The following is a 16,916-nucleotide window of genomic DNA, read 5'->3' as shown; positions in this document are numbered from 1 at the left end:
GGCTTCCGGGTCTCGGCTCGAAGGCCCCGCCCTTCAGGTGGCGCTGCGGCCTGGCCCTCTGGCGGGGAGGAGGCGGGTTGGAAACGCGAGGGGCTGTGCGGTTGTCGATTCCCCATCTGAACGCAGACGATGGCGAGCCCGCCGGCTGTGCCCCGACTGCCTCCGCACGACACGAGGACGCCGGCTCTGTCGGTGGTGGACATGCACACGGGCGGCGAGCCTCTGCGCATCGTGCTGGCTGGGTGTCCGGAGGTGGTCGGCCCCACGCTGCTGGCCAAGCAGCGCTACATGCGCCAGCACCTCGACCACGTGCGGCGACGGCTGATGTTCGAGCCCCGGGGGCATCGGGACATGTACGGGGCTGTGCTGGTGCCGAGCGAGCTGCCTGACGCGCACCTGGGCGTCCTGTTCCTGCACAACGAGGGCTACAGTTCCATGTGCGGCCACGCGGTGCTGGCTCTGGGCCGGTTCGCGCTCGACTTCGGGCTGGTGCCAGCGCCCCCCGCCGGCGCCCGCGAGGCCCTGGTCAACATCCACTGCCCGTGCGGGCTGGTAGCCGCCTTCGTGGAGTGCGAGGGCGGCCGCAGTGGCGGCCCGGTGCGCTTCCACAGCGTCCCGGCCTTCGCGCTGGCCACAGGTAACCGGCGGGACCCTTCCGGCCCTGCAGCCCAGGACCCAACTAATTACACTGTCTCTCTTGGCTGGAACCCACGCACCGCAACTAACCCACCCCACAAAGCCTTTACAATCAGTAAAAAGGTAATTCTAAATAACTGTAAGTGTGTGTCAGCACCTTGCCCTTGCGAATTTGTTTGGTGCATGCAATTTGATTACCCCGCAGATCTATCCGTCTGTGGTTTGGGGAGAGTCTTGAGGGGTACAGAATTCCGTGCTTCCCATACTCAGCGACTCATTCTCCACTCGTCAGGCATTCCTAGAGATTTCACAGTTGGGTAAGGCAAGGTCCACTAGGGTCAAGGAAAGTGCAAAGAACCGGAGCTCCAGGCTGGCTAGAATATGATTGCTAGACACATTATTACACCCTGACAAGTTAGTAAACACGTTACTAAAAGTCATCTGTAAAAATTGCCTTTCCCACTTATTGGGGGAAGAATTAAATATTTTCGAGAAGATACAGATGTTGCTGGTCTAATTCTTTAAGAACAGGTACAGACATTGCCTGGGTCCAAATCCTGACACACCCTTAAAGCTATGCGAACTTAGTCAAATTACTGACGCCCTCCGTGTCCATTGTATCTTCATTTGTTATCTCATTGAGGTTTTTTTGAGGATTTAATGAGTATACAAGGTACTTAGAATTTTTAAAAAACATCTTCCTAGACATAGAAAGACTGCAGAATATATAGGGTTGCTAGTTACAGTTCTCTAGGTGTGCAGAGCCTTTAAAAGGCTTTGGTGGGTTCTCTAGTACAGAGCCTGTATGTCATGTAAAACAGTGTAACTATTCATCCTTACAAAGAGGGAGATTGCTACAAATTCCATCAGCAAAGGCTGAATTCTATCAAGATGCTTTAGTAGTCTGACTGGAAGTGAGCTGGGAGCTAATTTAGTCAATCCAGCAATAGGGTTATCATTCCTTTTCTTCAAAGTCTTCCAGCTGTGCAAATCATTCCGTTAATTTGATCTTGATCCTCCTCGTGGATTTGGGTTCAAGTTTAGCCTGATTATAAATGTTATGAATGATGCAGTAATAGCCCAGGTGTTTGAGAGTCTTAGAATACCTCAGGCAGCTGAAACACACAAGTTGATAAAGAATGCCACTGGGCAAACTGATGCCAGTTTCCCAGAAAGAATGGTGTCACGTCCGGATTGGGAGGGAACTTGAGGGAGACAGGAATTTATGTTAGGATTACATCTTTAAAAACCTCAGCAGTTAACTAGTTTGGCTACCTGATTTCCCCTTAGGCCACCCCAGCAGCAGATTAGAAGCACTCTAGATTTTGTGGGAAATGACAGCTGGCAGCAGGATCGCCAACTACGTACATCATAGTTTGGGGTTGGTTAGGGCAGGGGCAGTCAACCCCACAAGCACAGTAGTTCCTGAAAGCATCACTGTGTGACCATACTATAATCAGTGGGCATTAATGGTCACTTTGAGCCATTAAGAAAACGAAATCCTTAAATTCTCTACTTTGAAAATTGCATAAAAGGCAGATGGGTAGTGTCCAAGATCACGGCTCTGCCCCTCCCCATCTCTGTGACCTTGTGGAAGGGCTTCCATGCCTCAATGTCATCTATAAAATGAGGATGACAACAGTCCCTACCTCAGGATTGCTGAGTTCATCTCCACTCCACCCAGCTAAAATGAAGACTCTTTAGTTTTATTCACTGTATTTAAGTGCTAGAACAGTACACAGTCAGTGACTATTTGTTGTGTAAATAAATGAAATTCAGAGAAGAATATGCTGATTGGCAAATGTAAATATCTGTCCTCTTAAGAGCCTTGTTCCATTTGGAAGTTAAACTTTTGGCTTTAATATTAACATTTATTGTATTCCTAAGCTGTGCCCACTATTCCCCACACATTATCACATGGAATTCTCAAAACAATCCCTTTAGGATGGAAACAGCAATTCCATTTTACGCATGAGGACTTCAAAGCCACACTTAGCTTTCCCCATTCTGGCAGTCCCACATTTCCATCTATTTCCTGAGTCTCCTTTCATTAAACCTGCTTTTCATGTTGCATCAGCATCAAGATAAAGACATTTTTGATTCACTTTTGCTCTTAAGTTCCACAGGTGTGTTTTACTCCTTTGATTATAAACTTGCTCTGTTTTGACACGTCATGTGTTAAAAGGGTCCTGTGGTTCTACTCTAACTGGTAGCCCCCTGGTATCTTTGTATGACTCACTGTGCAAACTCAGGAATACAAGAACTATTTTATTTTTCACAACTTAATTTCTGAATTTGAGACCCCTCTCTGCCCTGTTGGTTGACTTAGCTTCATCCTTCCACAGGCTGGCCCCTTTTTTGATAATTGCATGAGAGGCACCTACATTTTCCTTCATAGTTTTCACACATTCATGTCCCAGAATTTCCTCTCTCTCTGCCTCTATGATGTTTTCTAGAAAAGATCTTCAGAATAGTTAACAAAATATGTATGTATGATTTAGGAAAAACATGGCATTCATGTTCTAAAACTTATACAAACCTCATTAACTTAAAAATAGAAAGATGTACTGAGCTAAAGGTCTATTATTAATTACATGATGCATACTCATTTTGAAAATGGATTTTTGCTCCATTCCTTTTTACAGTAGGAAAAAATACACCCACCCCAACCCCCAGAAATACACATATATTTAAAATGCTCTGAATTTTATTGCTGAAATACTAAAACAAACTTGTTTTCAAACACATCTTTTTTAGATCTCCTAGTGGATGTTCCCGGTCATGGAAAGGTGGTGGTGGACATTGCATATGGTGGCGCGTTTTATGCGTTTGTTAGTGCTGAAAAGTTAGGACTTGATGTTTGTTCCACAAAGACAAGGGACCTCATGGATGCAGCAAGTGCAGTGACAGCAGCAGTGAAAGCTCAGGTCAGTACAGATGCTGCTATCATAGCAGATACCCTCCTCTGTGACATGGAGGGGATAAAAATGACATGTCTATACAGAAAATTAAATATCTCTGAGTTCAAATTATCAGTAGTACTAAGAATAAGGTACTGGTTATAATCTTAGACTCTAGAGCAAGACTACCTGGTAGTTGTAGTTTTGCTACTTGTAGCTTTTATAACCTTGAACAAGTTACATAACTTCCATGTGCCTCAGTTTTCCTAGCTGTAAATGGAAATTATGAAATACCTGCTTCATAGGGAGTTGTAAGAATAAGTCAATATGTGTAAACGACTTAGAATAGTGCCTAGCCATAGTAAATGTTCAATAAATGGTAACTATTATTAACTTTAATAATACATAATAATAATATAATTTGTGGTTACTTAAACATAGAAAATGTATTATATAATATTCCACTAATTTGAAATGCTTTGATATATGTGGTCATTCTGCAAACCTTGAAAATAATGAATGTAAAATATAGCTTACAAAATAGATTTCATTAAATCTGATCAGACTTTCTCTTATTTCACAGAGAACATTAATTCCTAGTTAGTGAATTTTTCCTATATTGCTAAGAAGTTACTTAAATAACCACTCAAGTAACTCTAGTATGGCTTGGGAAAACTATTGTTATAAAATCAGTTTAGATAATAAATAATTCTAGAATATTCTTTCCTTTCTAGCACAAGTGTGCCTTTTTACCTAATTGGGACCTATATATAAAACTCAATTTTACCTAATTGGGATCTATATATAAAACTCATATACATATTTTAGCATATGAGAATTTATCATTCTAAGTAAAAAATAACTTAGGAAAGATAGAATCTAATATACTTCTACTAATTATTTATGGGCCTATTTAACATATCTGAGGCTTTATTTTAACATAATAACTTAAATAACAAAATGAATATATACCATATCCCTGTTCTAAATTATCATCTTTCCAGGACTGTCAATACCAATAGGTAGAATTATTTTATCATAGTCACTTCTGAAACTCTGAATTTACATCCATTTTCTGTTCTAGTAAGCAGACAGCTAATAGTTTAACAGTTTGACACAAAATAATTTGACCTTATTTTTAATAAAATCAAGAGAAAAAGGCATTGTTTTCTTAATAAAAGGAGTAATTTTGAAGTTCTCAAAGCTAGAACTTCTCACCAAGGTGGCAAGGGGTGGACTTTGAGAGAGGAAGGATTCTGAAAAAAATATGAGTAGTTCTGTCAGTGGTGAAGCAGGCAGTAGGACTACTTTGTGAATTGCTGATTATTCATACTGCTAATGCAGATTTAGGCAAAGGCCATTTGCCGGGGGGAGGGAGCTAAAGTAAATATAAAATAAATTCATCTTTGTCCTTTTAGCAAACATTTACCAAGGACTTATTGTATGTCGGACACCATGCTAGATGCTGGAGACCCAGAGGAAGACCAAACCCCACGACCTTCAAGGAGCTCAGTCTAGTGGGGGAAGCATCCATGTGGGCAGTGTGATGTACTGGTGCTATTGTGGAGGTGGGGCATAGGGGCTTTAAGAGGTCAGAGAACAAAGATCCAATATACGGGCCTCTTTAACTGGGTTATAGATGAACTCCTTGGATTTTAAGAATCCAAATCTCTTCAACTGCTTTAAATGACAGGTAAGTGGTAGTGGAATATACTAACTGTAAGGATACAATGGAAGTAAGGTTATAGTAATCTCAGCCAAGCTACCAGGCATTACAGGAATCCAGAAGTTAAACAACCAGACCTCCCAAGTTCAGGAAGCATCGCACATTTGGACCTGACCAAGCTTTACCACTGACGTGCCCTAGCTCCCCTGCCAGTGCCTGCTTCTCTCTGTGTGTACCTGCTGCTTTTTATGATACTGACTTCATCCTTTCTAAGTCTTTTTTGACCCATCCAATTGTTTCTCTTACCTAATAGCTTCTGCATCCTTATACTTTTTGCTTGCTCATGGCCTCTGACAGTTCTTGTATCTATCAGTGGTATTAATTTCAGCTCTAGATACTCATTGCTTGATTTTTCTACATTATCCCCTTCAAGTTCCTGAGGGTGAGAGTAGGATTGCCTTAGCTCCTCCTGCTTGAGCAGCCATGGGTGGCCTGTGAATTGACCATCCTGGGGTCAGTGCTGGGGTCAGCGGTTAAAAGAGTATGTGTTTTGGGAGGTATGTGTATAAAATAGGACTGTTCCTTTAGTAGAGGCTATGTGCAGGCCGACTTCCTTAGAAAGGGCTCAAAGTTATGATAAAAATCATAACTTCCAACAAAACTATCTTTATTCATCTAGAGAAAGACATAATTTCTAGTATTTAGTGCTGTGACCCAAAAAATATTTTTTAAATGATAAAGATGGAAAAATTATGTCTAAGTACCCCATATATGTTATTTAAAAGATAAGTTTGAATGAAAATATTTATTTTATGTGTGGTTGATAATTATTTTATTTACAGTTTAAAATTAATCATCCTGACAGCGAAGACCTTGCCTTTCTATATGGAACTATATTAACAGATGGAAAAGACACTTATAGTGAGGAACCAACCACCAACATCTGTGTGTTTGCAGATGAACAGGTATTAAAACTGGAATTTTTAGGCACACAGCCAGGTAATATGGAACTAGAACACTGTGAACACTCTCATCTTCATTTATTCTGCGACAGGTTGACAGAAGTCCTACCGGCTCAGGAGTGACAGCCCGAATTGCCCTACAGTATTACAAAGGGCTTCTAGAACTGAACCAGACCAGAGCCTTTAAAAGCAGTGCAACCGGCTCAGTATTCACAGGGAAGGCTGTGAGGGTGAGTGGCACCCTTAGCTTCTCATTTGTAAGTATGTTACTTTTGAGACTGTGGAGAACTAAGGTGGGTGTTACATAAGTTTTTCACTTAGCTCTTAGAAGAGAATTTTAAGACAGGCCTGAAAAAACTTCCGTTCAGCTAGGATATTGGTTTTCAAAGTGTGGAAAGGACCTTGAGGTCCTATCCATGGGTCCACAAAATCAAAGATATATTCATAATAATACTGAGACGTTGCTTCCTTTTCACTTTCATTCTCTCACAAATGTACAGTGGAGTTCTCCAGGAGCTACATGATGGGTGGTATACCAACTGACTGAATGCAGAAACAAATACAAGAAACTAGCTGCCTTTTGTTATGCCAGACATTAAAGAGATTTGCAAAAATGTAAAAAATGCCATATTTCTCATTAATTTTTTTTTGTTTTGGCAGATATAGTTATTTTCACAAAAATTTGTTTATGACAAAATGTAATCGGTTTATTATTTTTAAATGCATTAATGAACAAATATCTTTTTTTTTGAATTTTAGAATTTTATTTACTGTTTTTATACAGCAGGGTCTTAACAAATATCTTTAATTCCCAATATAGAAAATATTAATTGATATAACTGAAATAAACAAAAACTCTTTGAGGTCCTAAAATCTTTTTAAATTGAAGTATAGTTGATTTACAGTATTTTGTTAGTTTCAGGTATACAACATAGTGATTCAGTATTTTTGCAGATTATATTTCACTGTAGGTTATTATGAGATGTTGGGTATAATTCCCTGTGCTATACAGTATATCCTTGTTGCTTATCTATTTTATAGATAGTAGTTTGTATCTGTTAATCCCAGACCCCTAATTTGTCCCTACCCTCTTTCCTTTCCCCTTTGGTAAGCACAAGTTTGTTTTCTATATCGGTGAGTATGTTTCTGTTTCACATATACATTTATTTGTATTATTTTTTAGATCCTACAAATAAGTGATATCATATAGTATTTGTGTTTTTCTGTCTGGCTTTCACTAAGCACAATATTCTCTCCATCCACATTAATAATAATAATGGCATCCATAATAATGGCATTATTTCACTGTTTTTTGTGGCTGAGTAATATTCCATTGTGTGTGTGTGTGTGTGTGTGTACCACATCTTTTTTTTTTTTTTTTTTTTTTTTGCGGTACGCAGGCCTGTCACTTCTGTGGCCTCTCCCATTGCCGAGCACAGGCTCCGGACGCGCAGGCTCAGCGGCCATGGCTCACGGGCCCAGCCGCTCCACGGCATGTGGGATCTTCCCAGACCGGGGCACGAACCCGTGTCCCCTGCATCGGCAGGCGGACTCTCAACCACTGCGCCACCAGGGAAGCCCTGTACCACATCTTTTTAATCCAATCATCTGTTGATGGACACTTGGGTTGCTTTCCCATCTTGGCTCTTGTAAATAGTACTGCTATGAACATTGGGGTGCATGCATGTTTTTGCATTAGTGTTTTCATTTTTTCAGATATATACCCAGGAGTAGAATTTTTTGAGGAACCTCTGTATTGTCTTCCATAGTGGCTGCACCAGCTTACATCCCTACCAACAGTATAGGAGGGTTTCCTTTTCTCCACATCCTCATCAACATTTGTTATTTGTAGACTTTTTGATGACAGCCATGTTGATTGGTGTGAGGTGGTACCTCATTGTGGTTTTGATTTGCATTTCTCTAACAATTTCATGTGCCTGTTAGCCATTTGTATGTCTTCTTCGGAAAAATGTCTATTCAATTCTTCTGCCCATTTTTTTTTTAAAGATTTTTTGATGTGGATCATGTTTTAAGTCTTTATTGAGTTTGTTACAATATTGCTTCTGTTTTATGTTTTGGTTTATTTGCCCTGAGGCATGTGGGATCTTAGCTCCCCTACCAGGGATCAAGCCCACACCCCCTGCATTGGAAGGCAAAGTCTTAACCACTGGACGACCAGGGAAGTCCCTTCTGCCCATTTTTTGATTGGATTGTTTGGGTTTTTTGATATTGAATTGTATGAGCTATTTGTACATTTTGGAAATTAAGCCCTTGTTGTTCACATCATTTGCAAGTATTTTCTCCCATTCCATAGGTTGTCTATTTGTTTTATTGATGGTTTCGTTTGCTGTGCAAAAGCCTTTAAGTTTAATTAGGCCCCATTTGTTTATTTTTGCTTTTATTTCTTTTGCCTTAGGAGACAGATCCAAGAAAATATTGCTTCTACTTATGTCAAAGAGTGCCTATGTTCTCTTCTTCCAGATTTCCCAGCACTACTTATTGAAGAGACTGTCTTTTCTCCATTGTATATTCTTGCCTCCTTTGTCGTGTGTTGACTGTGGGTGTGTGGCTTTGTTTCTGGGCTCTCTATTCTGTTCCATTGATTTATTTGTCTGTTTTTGTGCCAATACCATGCTGTTTTGACTACTATACCTTTGTAGTATAGTCCAAAGTCTGGACGGGTTATACCTCCAGCTTCATTCTTTTTTCCCAGGATTGGGGGCTTTTATGGTTCCATATATATTTTAGGATTCTTTGTTCTGGTTCCGTGAAAAATGGCCTGGGTATTTTGATAGAGATTGCATTAAATCTGTAGATTGCTTTGGGTAGTATGGCCATTTTAATAATATTATTTCTTCCAATCCAAGAGCATGGGATATCTTTTCATTTGTTTAAATCATCTTCAGTTTCCTTCATCAGTGTTTTATAGTTTTCAGCATATAGGTCTTTCACCTCCTTGGTTAAGTTTATTCCTAGGTATTATTTTTTTGACCTGATTTTAAATGGGATTGTTTTTTACTTTCTGATATTTCATTATTGGTGTCTAGAAACGTGACCGATTTTTGTATATTAAACTTGTATCCTGCAACCTTGGTGAATTTATTTATTAGTTCTAATAGTTTTAGAGTGGAGACATTAGGGTTCACTATATAGAGTATCATGTCATCTGCAAATAGTGACAGTTTTACCTCTTCCTTTCCAATATGGATAACTTTTATTTCTTTTTCTTGTCTGATTGCTATGGCTAGGATTTCCAATACTAGGTTAAATAGAAGTGGTGAAAGTGGGCATCCTTGTCTAGTTCCTAAATTTAGTGGGAAGGCTTTCAGCTTTTCACCATTGAGTATTATACTAGCTGTGGGTTTGTCATAAATGGCCCTTATTATGTTGAGATATGTTCTCACTATACCCACTTTGATGAGAGTTTTTAATCATGAATGGATGTTGAATTTTGTTGAATGCTTTTTCTGCATCTGTTGAGATGATTATGTGGTTTTTGTCTTTCCTTTTGTTAATGTAGTATATATCACAGTGATCGATTTGTATATGTTGAACCATCCTTGTGACCCTGGTATAAATCCAGCTTGATCATGGTGTATGATCCTTTTTATGCATTCCTGGATTTGGTTTGCTAATATTTTGTTGAGGATTCTTGCATCTATATTCATCAAAGATATTGGCCTGTAATTTTCCTTTTTAAGTGTCTTTGTCTGGTTTTGGTATCAGGGTAATGGTGGGTGAGGTCCTCAAATCCTAGGGTATAAAGGGATCCTGAGACCAAAATGTTTGAGAACCATTAAATTAGGGTTTGGATTTTTTTTGTTTTTATTCTATAGGAATGTTCCATTTTATATAATAAGATGTGAAAGTCCTGAAAAGTTGTGGAAAGTATTTTTGTAACGGAATCAAATTATAAATGAGCTAACAGCTAATTAATGAATTTACTCATAGTAGTAAGTAAAATCTACTGTAGTATGATTAAATTGCATCTAATAAATGAATCTACTCACAAAGAGTCCTTTAATATAGCAGATAACTTATCCTAATAAAGAGTTTTATATCCTAATGTAGCTGTTTTTAAAGTTTGTTCTTTCTGAATATGGAATTTGCTTTAAGTTAGGGATTCATATATAATACGCTGATCTTATGGGATATGAAACCATTTATGTTATATGCTAAAACTTGGAATACATTATCTTCAAGTCTGAGACTCAAGACAAAATAATAATCGACAACGTTTATTGGGTGCTTGACTATGTGTCAATTTCCAAGCTAAGCACTTCACATATACCGTCTCTTTTAATTCTCCCAAGAATCCTCTGAGGTCAGTAATGTTATCATCCTTTTTTCACAAGTGATAAAATGGAGAATTAGAGTTTAGATAATTTGCCAGAGGTCAAACAGACAGGTAACAGAGCCAGACTATGCATGTGGGTCTCTCTGAGCAGAGCCTGTACTGTTAACCACCATATTTTCTTGCTCTTAGGCAAACGTTTGATGCAGATGGGCAGTTTCACCCACGTGAGAGTGAACTCAACTCTCAACCACCCACTAATGATGACTCCCAAAGCTTCATCCCTACCATGCTTACCTGTGCCTCTCTCCTGAGTCTGACACTGTCCACTAAACTCATCTCAAGATGATTGTCTCAGAGATATCTCAAACTCAACTTGTTTACAAGTTCTTCCTTCCTAAATGTGTTCTTCCTGTCTCATTCCCCATCTCAGCTAATGGTGGCGCCAGCTTCACTTCCAAGCTAGAAACTATGGTCATATTTAACTCATCTCTATTCCTCACCTCCTACGTACATCAGTCCCCAGGTCTATCAATTCTGCCTCCAGAGTATCTCTATATTTTGTTCTCCATTCTCTAAAAACTGCCCTCCTGTCTCTAGATTTAATTGATGAATTAAGGTTCCTCTTAACACATTGCTGGGTTTCTAGTCTCTCTCCTCTCCAATTTGTTCCCTACTTTACAGCTAAACTAAATAAAAAACACAAATCCAGTCACTTACCTTAAAAACCTCCCATTGCCTATATGATTAACTCGGGTTCTCTTTAAAATGATAAAAATTGAGAATACAACTTTTAGGCTAGATAAACTATGAGGGCAGTATCTTGATATTCTCCTTTTACCTTCCTTTTTCAGGAAGTAAAATGTGGTGATTTTAAAGCTGTTATAGTGGAAGTATCTGGACAAGCCCATTACACAGGTACAGCAAACTTTATAGTAGAAGATGATGACCCACTGAGGGATGGATTTCTTCTCAAATGACTTATATGACTTTTAAGGGCTTTCTTTAAATTGTTATCATAAGTAAATTTTCTCTGAATTACGTGGAAAACTGTATCCAAATTGTACATGTAAGCCAACTAACATTCTTCTTAAAATAATACACTGTGGTTAAATATAAAGTCATTATTCCTGTTTATACATGTGTATTGGTATATTGCTTATAGAATACAAAATGCAGAATACTTTTCTAATTATTAACATATCAGGTAAAATTAAAACCTTAGTTCTTGTTACTTTTAAATATTCCTCTGTGGTAATTACTATAATATTCTGTTTTAAATGCTCTTTGAGTAATAGCTTCAATTGTAGCCCTCACAGCAATGAGTCTTACAAGTTCATTATTTTAGTCTTCCAGTTTTTGAGTAAAATAATGCCCTCTCTCTAAGCAGCATGCAAGGGAGACAGCTTATTATAAAGTCCTCAACACTTAGCAGTCATAAACTGGGAAGTAATGGGGTGGTCAGCTTCTCTGGGTGAGAGTTGTTGTAGCTGCTGCAGGGATGTCCTCTGTGCTGCAGAGCCCAGCTCCTATACCCGTAAACTCGTGAGAGAAGATCAAGAATCAGGCTTTTGATATATCGTTAAGGCTCTTATAAAAGGGGTTGTTTATTGCATTACTGAAGTATAGGTACACAGTAGGAGTCAATCAATAAATCTCTACAGTGGGGCAAGTCAACATACTCTGCCAACTACATGCCAGGTAATTTAAAACATGAAGGACATGTTAACTATTGGCGTTCTTGCTAGTTAATTGTGAACCTGTTAAAAAATAAAATTTGATCATTATCAGCATTATAAAATGAAGTATTAAAAATTATTCACCATGTGATTTTCTCAATATTCAGTAGACTTTTTTTCTGGTGGGTGGGGGGTATTTTCTCAGTTTATTTTAGATTCATTGTTTTGACCTTAATTTGTGCTCTGAACTCTGTCAGCCTTGAATCAGTAGACTCTTTTTTGAGGTAAGTAATAGTATTTCTTTTTTTGAGCATACAGTGAAATAATCAATTCATTTCAACTGGCTGTATCATCCAGCAAGTCTGTGTAGACCCAGTTATCAGGTCTCTGATTGAATTACCTGACCAAAAGGAAGGCTGTAAAGTTAATGTTCTTGATTTCCCTATTAAATACACAAAAACTAATGTTTTCCATTCATTATCTCTTAAAATCTGTGGTAAAAAATTCACTTACCTCCAAAAAATAACACTAAATATGACCAAGAAATTTTCTACAGATTAGGGAGATTTGCTGTACTTTATTTTAATAGAAATAGAACCACTATTTGCTCTCTAAATTTCACAAGTCACATTAATTTGAAGAAAAAAAGACACATAGATTGTTTAGAAGTTTATAGCATTTTGTAATGTGCACACACATCTCCCCTGCTCTAACGAGGTACACTGTGAAATTTGATTGTTATTCTATGGCTACCGAGGGTGGAGAGTATTTATCACTGACATTCTTTAGAATTGTTAGCACGTGGTGATAACAAAAATGCGGACTGACATTTAGTCAGTTTTATTATTGTTTCAAAATTCTCCACAGACAGTGCACCCCCTGATCAACTGCACCCAGGCCGGCACTCCCTCCGCCCACCCATGATATGCCACTGCTTTTGTCTCATTCATGAATATGAGAGAAATGCAAGCCAGAAGTGTCAACTAACTCCCTCAGGTCGCATTTAAGGCTGTCAGTCTAGGGCTTCTGACCCCAAGTCCAGTATTTTCCTGCTACACTTCCTCTGCCTCTAAGACAGGACAGCCAGAACTTGTTCTATGATAATACTTTAACAAAAATGTTATGTTTGTTGAACACTGAAAAATAGATACTGCCTAAATCTTCCTAACTTCTAACCCAAACCAGAGCCAAACCCTTGCAATAATATTCATTCCTTCTGTATTTCACCGTGTCTCCCGTGGAGTCAAAACCACTAGGGAAATCAACTGCTGTTCCTCTCACCTCCAAGTGTCTAATCAGTCACTAAGTCCTGTTGATTCTACCTTCTGAATACTGCTCACATCTATCCCTTCCCATCCTTGCTAAGGGTTTTGTCTCATCACTAACCTCTTTCAAGCAACCTCCTTCCCCTCATTGGTTCCTTCCTCTAAGGTCTTACTGAGTATCATCATAAGCAAAATGAAACAAACACCCCTTGTCCACCTTCCCTCTTCAGCCTGCTGTCTGTCACCCCTATTGCCTTCCCTTTGCAGTCAAGCTCCTAGATTCCTTACTCTCTTCTCATTGGGTACATTTTCTCATCTTCCGTTTGCTACTCAACTATTGCAATCTGGTTTCGACCTCATTACTCATTGGAAACTATGCTTGATCTAACGACCAGATTTAATGGTCACCCAAGGGTTTATGCAATCCATGGTGGATGCTGCTCCTTGCTTCTTGCAGGCAAGTGTGGTACATTTTAGAGCACCAACCTCTACTCCCTTGGTGCAGAGCTCAGACACAGAGCCATCCACTGAGGTTCTCAAGACCATAGGTTAGTACTCAGGCCTCATTAGAACCCATCGGGTGCTGCAGTTGTGTGGGCCCAGGTCCATCTCCTCTTCACCATGCACTTGCAAATCTTTGCTCCAGGTCCTCTAGACTCTGTAAGAGTTGGGGCACCCTCCTCTTCGTCCCTCAAATTCCACAATTTCCGTACCATCCCTCCTTAGGACAATGCCTCTCATACTTCAGTGTAGGTGTGAATTACCCGGGGATCTTAGAATGCAGATTCTCATTTCCTAGGCATGGGTGGGGCATTTCTAACAAGTTCCCAGCTGATGCTGGTACTGCTGGTAGGAGGACTGCAGTTTTAACCAATTGATTTTAATTCCCTTTTTGGGCCCAGGCTTTACAGGTGAGCCTCCCCTACCTGGAAACTTCTCCTCTTCGCTCTGAGATACATAAGAAGCCTGCTACCTCCCTACCTGAAGGTAAAGAATAGAGCTGACCTCATCATCACAGCAACTTTTCTGAGAAGAGGCTGGAAACTTACATTCTCCTCTTTTCTGAAAAGCAAAAGTAAAACAAAGCACCCCAAAACACAGGACAGCTGATTTCTCAGTTGGCCAAATATGCCTCATCAAATACATCACTCACCTGCTTAGCTTTTCTCCCTTTACCTGCTTCTTAATTTTTGCTACTCCCTAGCATTCCACCTATGGTTCCTTTCTCTCTTCACTCAATACTCTGTTCCTAAGTCATATTCATGCCCACGTTTTTCTCTCTTGCAGAGAGGCTGACATCTCCCAAGTCTCTAAATCCTAAGCTCCAGAGCCATACTGCAGATTCACTACTTGGTGGACAAAGCAGACTCATCTGCCCCTAGAATGTGCCCCTCCTCCCATATTCCCTAATTTGATCAATGGTACCACCATCCATCGAGCCAGGAACCTGGGATCTATCCTTGGCTCCTTTTTCATGCTCTTTTGTCCTCTCTGTTGATGCTCTGAGGTGGACGTCTGTGGATTTGGCCGGCATCATTCCTTTCCCCTTCTTTTATCAACAACACTCTCCTTTTCCTTTGGGAAACCATCCATCCCCTGCACATAGCCTTGATGGGGCTGCCAGACAAGGGGTACTCCAATCAGACTGTCTCCTCTAAGACCTGGGATCTTGAGAGAAATGACATAAGGTCTGAAAAATGGTTGAAGCAGACTTATTCCTATAGAGCCCTAAAGAGATCACCCTCAGTTCCTTTCTGCTATCTCTACCTGTAGAGCTGCCCTGACTTCTCTTGTTCTTGGGGTTGGCTGTTAGACTGTCCTTTTGAACTCCCCCTATCCTTCCAGTAAATTCTGCTTTTGCTTAAATGAGACAGTGCCCTCAATGTATTGTTTATATCCAAAGACTCTAATCCATATACTGCCTCCTTCTTCACTGTAAATGCCTTAGTTCAGACTCTTTCATTTCTCCCCCAGGCTATTATAATGCCTTTTCTTTTTTTTTTCCAAATCTATTTATTCATTTATTTTTATTCATCTATTTTTGGCTGTGTTGGGTCTTCACCACTGCACGCGGGCTTTCTCTAGCTGTGAGGAGTGGGGACCACTCTTCGTTGTGGTGCGCAGGCTTCTCATTGCAGTGGCTTCTCGTTGCAGAGCACAGGCGCTAGGCACGCGGGCCTCAGCAGTTGTGGCACGTGGGCTCCAGAGCACAGGCTCAGTAGTTGTGGTGCACGGGCTTAGTTGCTCCACAGCATGTGGGATCCTCCCGGACCAGGGCTCGAACCCGTGTCCCCTGCAATGGCAGGCGGACTCCCAACCACTGCGCCACCAGGGAAGTCCCACAATGCCTTTTCTTAACTGGTCTCCCAGTTGCCAGATTCTCTTCCTACAGTCCTTATATTTTTAAACATTTATGACATTGTTTGCCTAAAACTAAGGTCTTTGGGCTAGGATCCTTATTTGTTGTTTCTGAAAACCTAAATAAACTAATCTGTTATATATTTTTGGCTTAGTTCAGTGGTTTTCAGCTGAGGTTGGCCTCCCCTGTCCCCCTGAACATTTGGCAATGTCTGAAGACATTTTTAGTTGTCACTACTGCCATCTCATGGGTAGAGGCTAGGGTTACTGTTAAACATCCTACAGTGCCTAGGATAGCCTCCACAACAGAGAATTAACCTGGCTCAAAATGTCAATAATGCTGAGACCGAGAAACCCAGTCTTATTTACCACCTTAAATGAACTTTACTTATACTGTAAGTTTCCAGTAGGATATTTTTCCTCACTAAAATAAGTGCCCAAAACACTAATATTGTTGATTCTAAGACCTGAAGGTATACTAGTCATTCCTGAGATCAGCGTTTCACAAACGAGCATCAGAATCACTTGCAGGGCTCGTGGCTGGGCTCCATCCCCAGAGTTTCAGATTCAGTAGATTTGGGGTGTGGCCTGAGAATCTGCATTTCTAACAAGTTCCCAGGTCATGCTGATGCTGCTGGTCCAGGGCCCACACTTTGCAGACCACTGCTCTAGAGAACCCAAGGGTTTATCACACTTTCCCTCATTAGAGGCCATGCCCAGAAACTTGAGATGCAGCTTCCCTGGGCAGGCAGGCCCTTCCTGTTCCTGTATCTTCCCGCCAGATACCTGGAGCTGCGTCTGTGGCGACTGCTTGGCTGGCAGCACCTTAAACTCAAAACATACCACATTCCAGAGAACTGATGAAGGCTGCCAGCAGGGCAAGGAACCAGTGACTCTCCCCTCTTCCCTGACACGTGTGAGAGAGTAATGGTCCTGGGGTCCAGGTCCTTGAAGACAAGGTGACATCCTGCCTCCAGGATCCATATCCTAGCTCTTCAAAGCACCTGTATCAGAATCACCTTTGGCGTTTAGATTCATGGGCCCATCCTCAGTACTCCTGGGAGTCAGCCAGCCAATGTGCATTTTAATAAGCTTACTACATCAGTGGTTCTCAAAGTGTGGTCCTTGGACCAGCAATATCATCACCACCCAGCAA

At 40.4% G+C, this 16,916-nt stretch overlaps 1 protein-coding gene across 4 annotated transcripts; it reads left to right on the top strand.

Annotated features, from left to right (window-relative positions):
- The first annotated feature begins 14 nt into the window (after positions 1-14).
- L3HYPDH (trans-L-3-hydroxyproline dehydratase) lies at positions 15-15,791 on the top strand. Of its 4 annotated transcripts, XR_011377262.1 has the most exons (6): positions 15-637; positions 3,394-3,563; positions 6,045-6,167; positions 6,257-6,394; positions 11,313-14,389; positions 14,690-15,791. XR_011377262.1 is itself a non-coding variant. In XM_030855125.2 (5 exons), the coding sequence occupies exons 1-5, from the start codon at positions 130-132 to the stop codon at positions 11,436-11,438; spliced, it is 1,065 nt and encodes a 354-aa protein (XP_030710985.1). In that variant the 5' UTR covers positions 15-129; the 3' UTR covers positions 11,439-15,791. The 4 variants fall into 4 exon arrangements, 2 of the variants coding, with proteins under 2 accessions (XP_030710985.1, XP_060150853.1); XR_009563138.1 differs by having other exon boundaries at positions 6,257-7,298; positions 8,581-15,791; XM_030855125.2 differs by having other exon boundaries at positions 11,313-15,791.
- Positions 15,792-16,916: the final 1,125 nt, after the last annotated feature.

Source organism: Globicephala melas, chromosome 2 (assembly GCF_963455315.2).
Source record: "Globicephala melas chromosome 2, mGloMel1.2, whole genome shotgun sequence".
NCBI lineage: Eukaryota > Metazoa > Chordata > Mammalia > Artiodactyla > Delphinidae > Globicephala > Globicephala melas.
Note: the sequence above shows the minus strand (reverse complement) of the source record. Positions and strands in the feature narration are given on the sequence as shown.

Excerpts from the sequence above, each read along its gene's own strand:
- L3HYPDH (XM_030855125.2), top strand. The coding sequence starts at position 130 with ATGGCGAGCCCGCCGGCTGTGCCCCGACTGCCTCCGCACGACACGAGG. Across the intron at positions 6,168-6,256 it reads GTGTGTTTGCAGATGAACAG|GTTGACAGAAGTCCTACCGG; the intron begins GTATTAAAACTG and ends ATTCTGCGACAG. Across the intron at positions 6,395-11,312 it reads TCACAGGGAAGGCTGTGAGG|GAAGTAAAATGTGGTGATTT; the intron begins GTGAGTGGCACC and ends TTCCTTTTTCAG.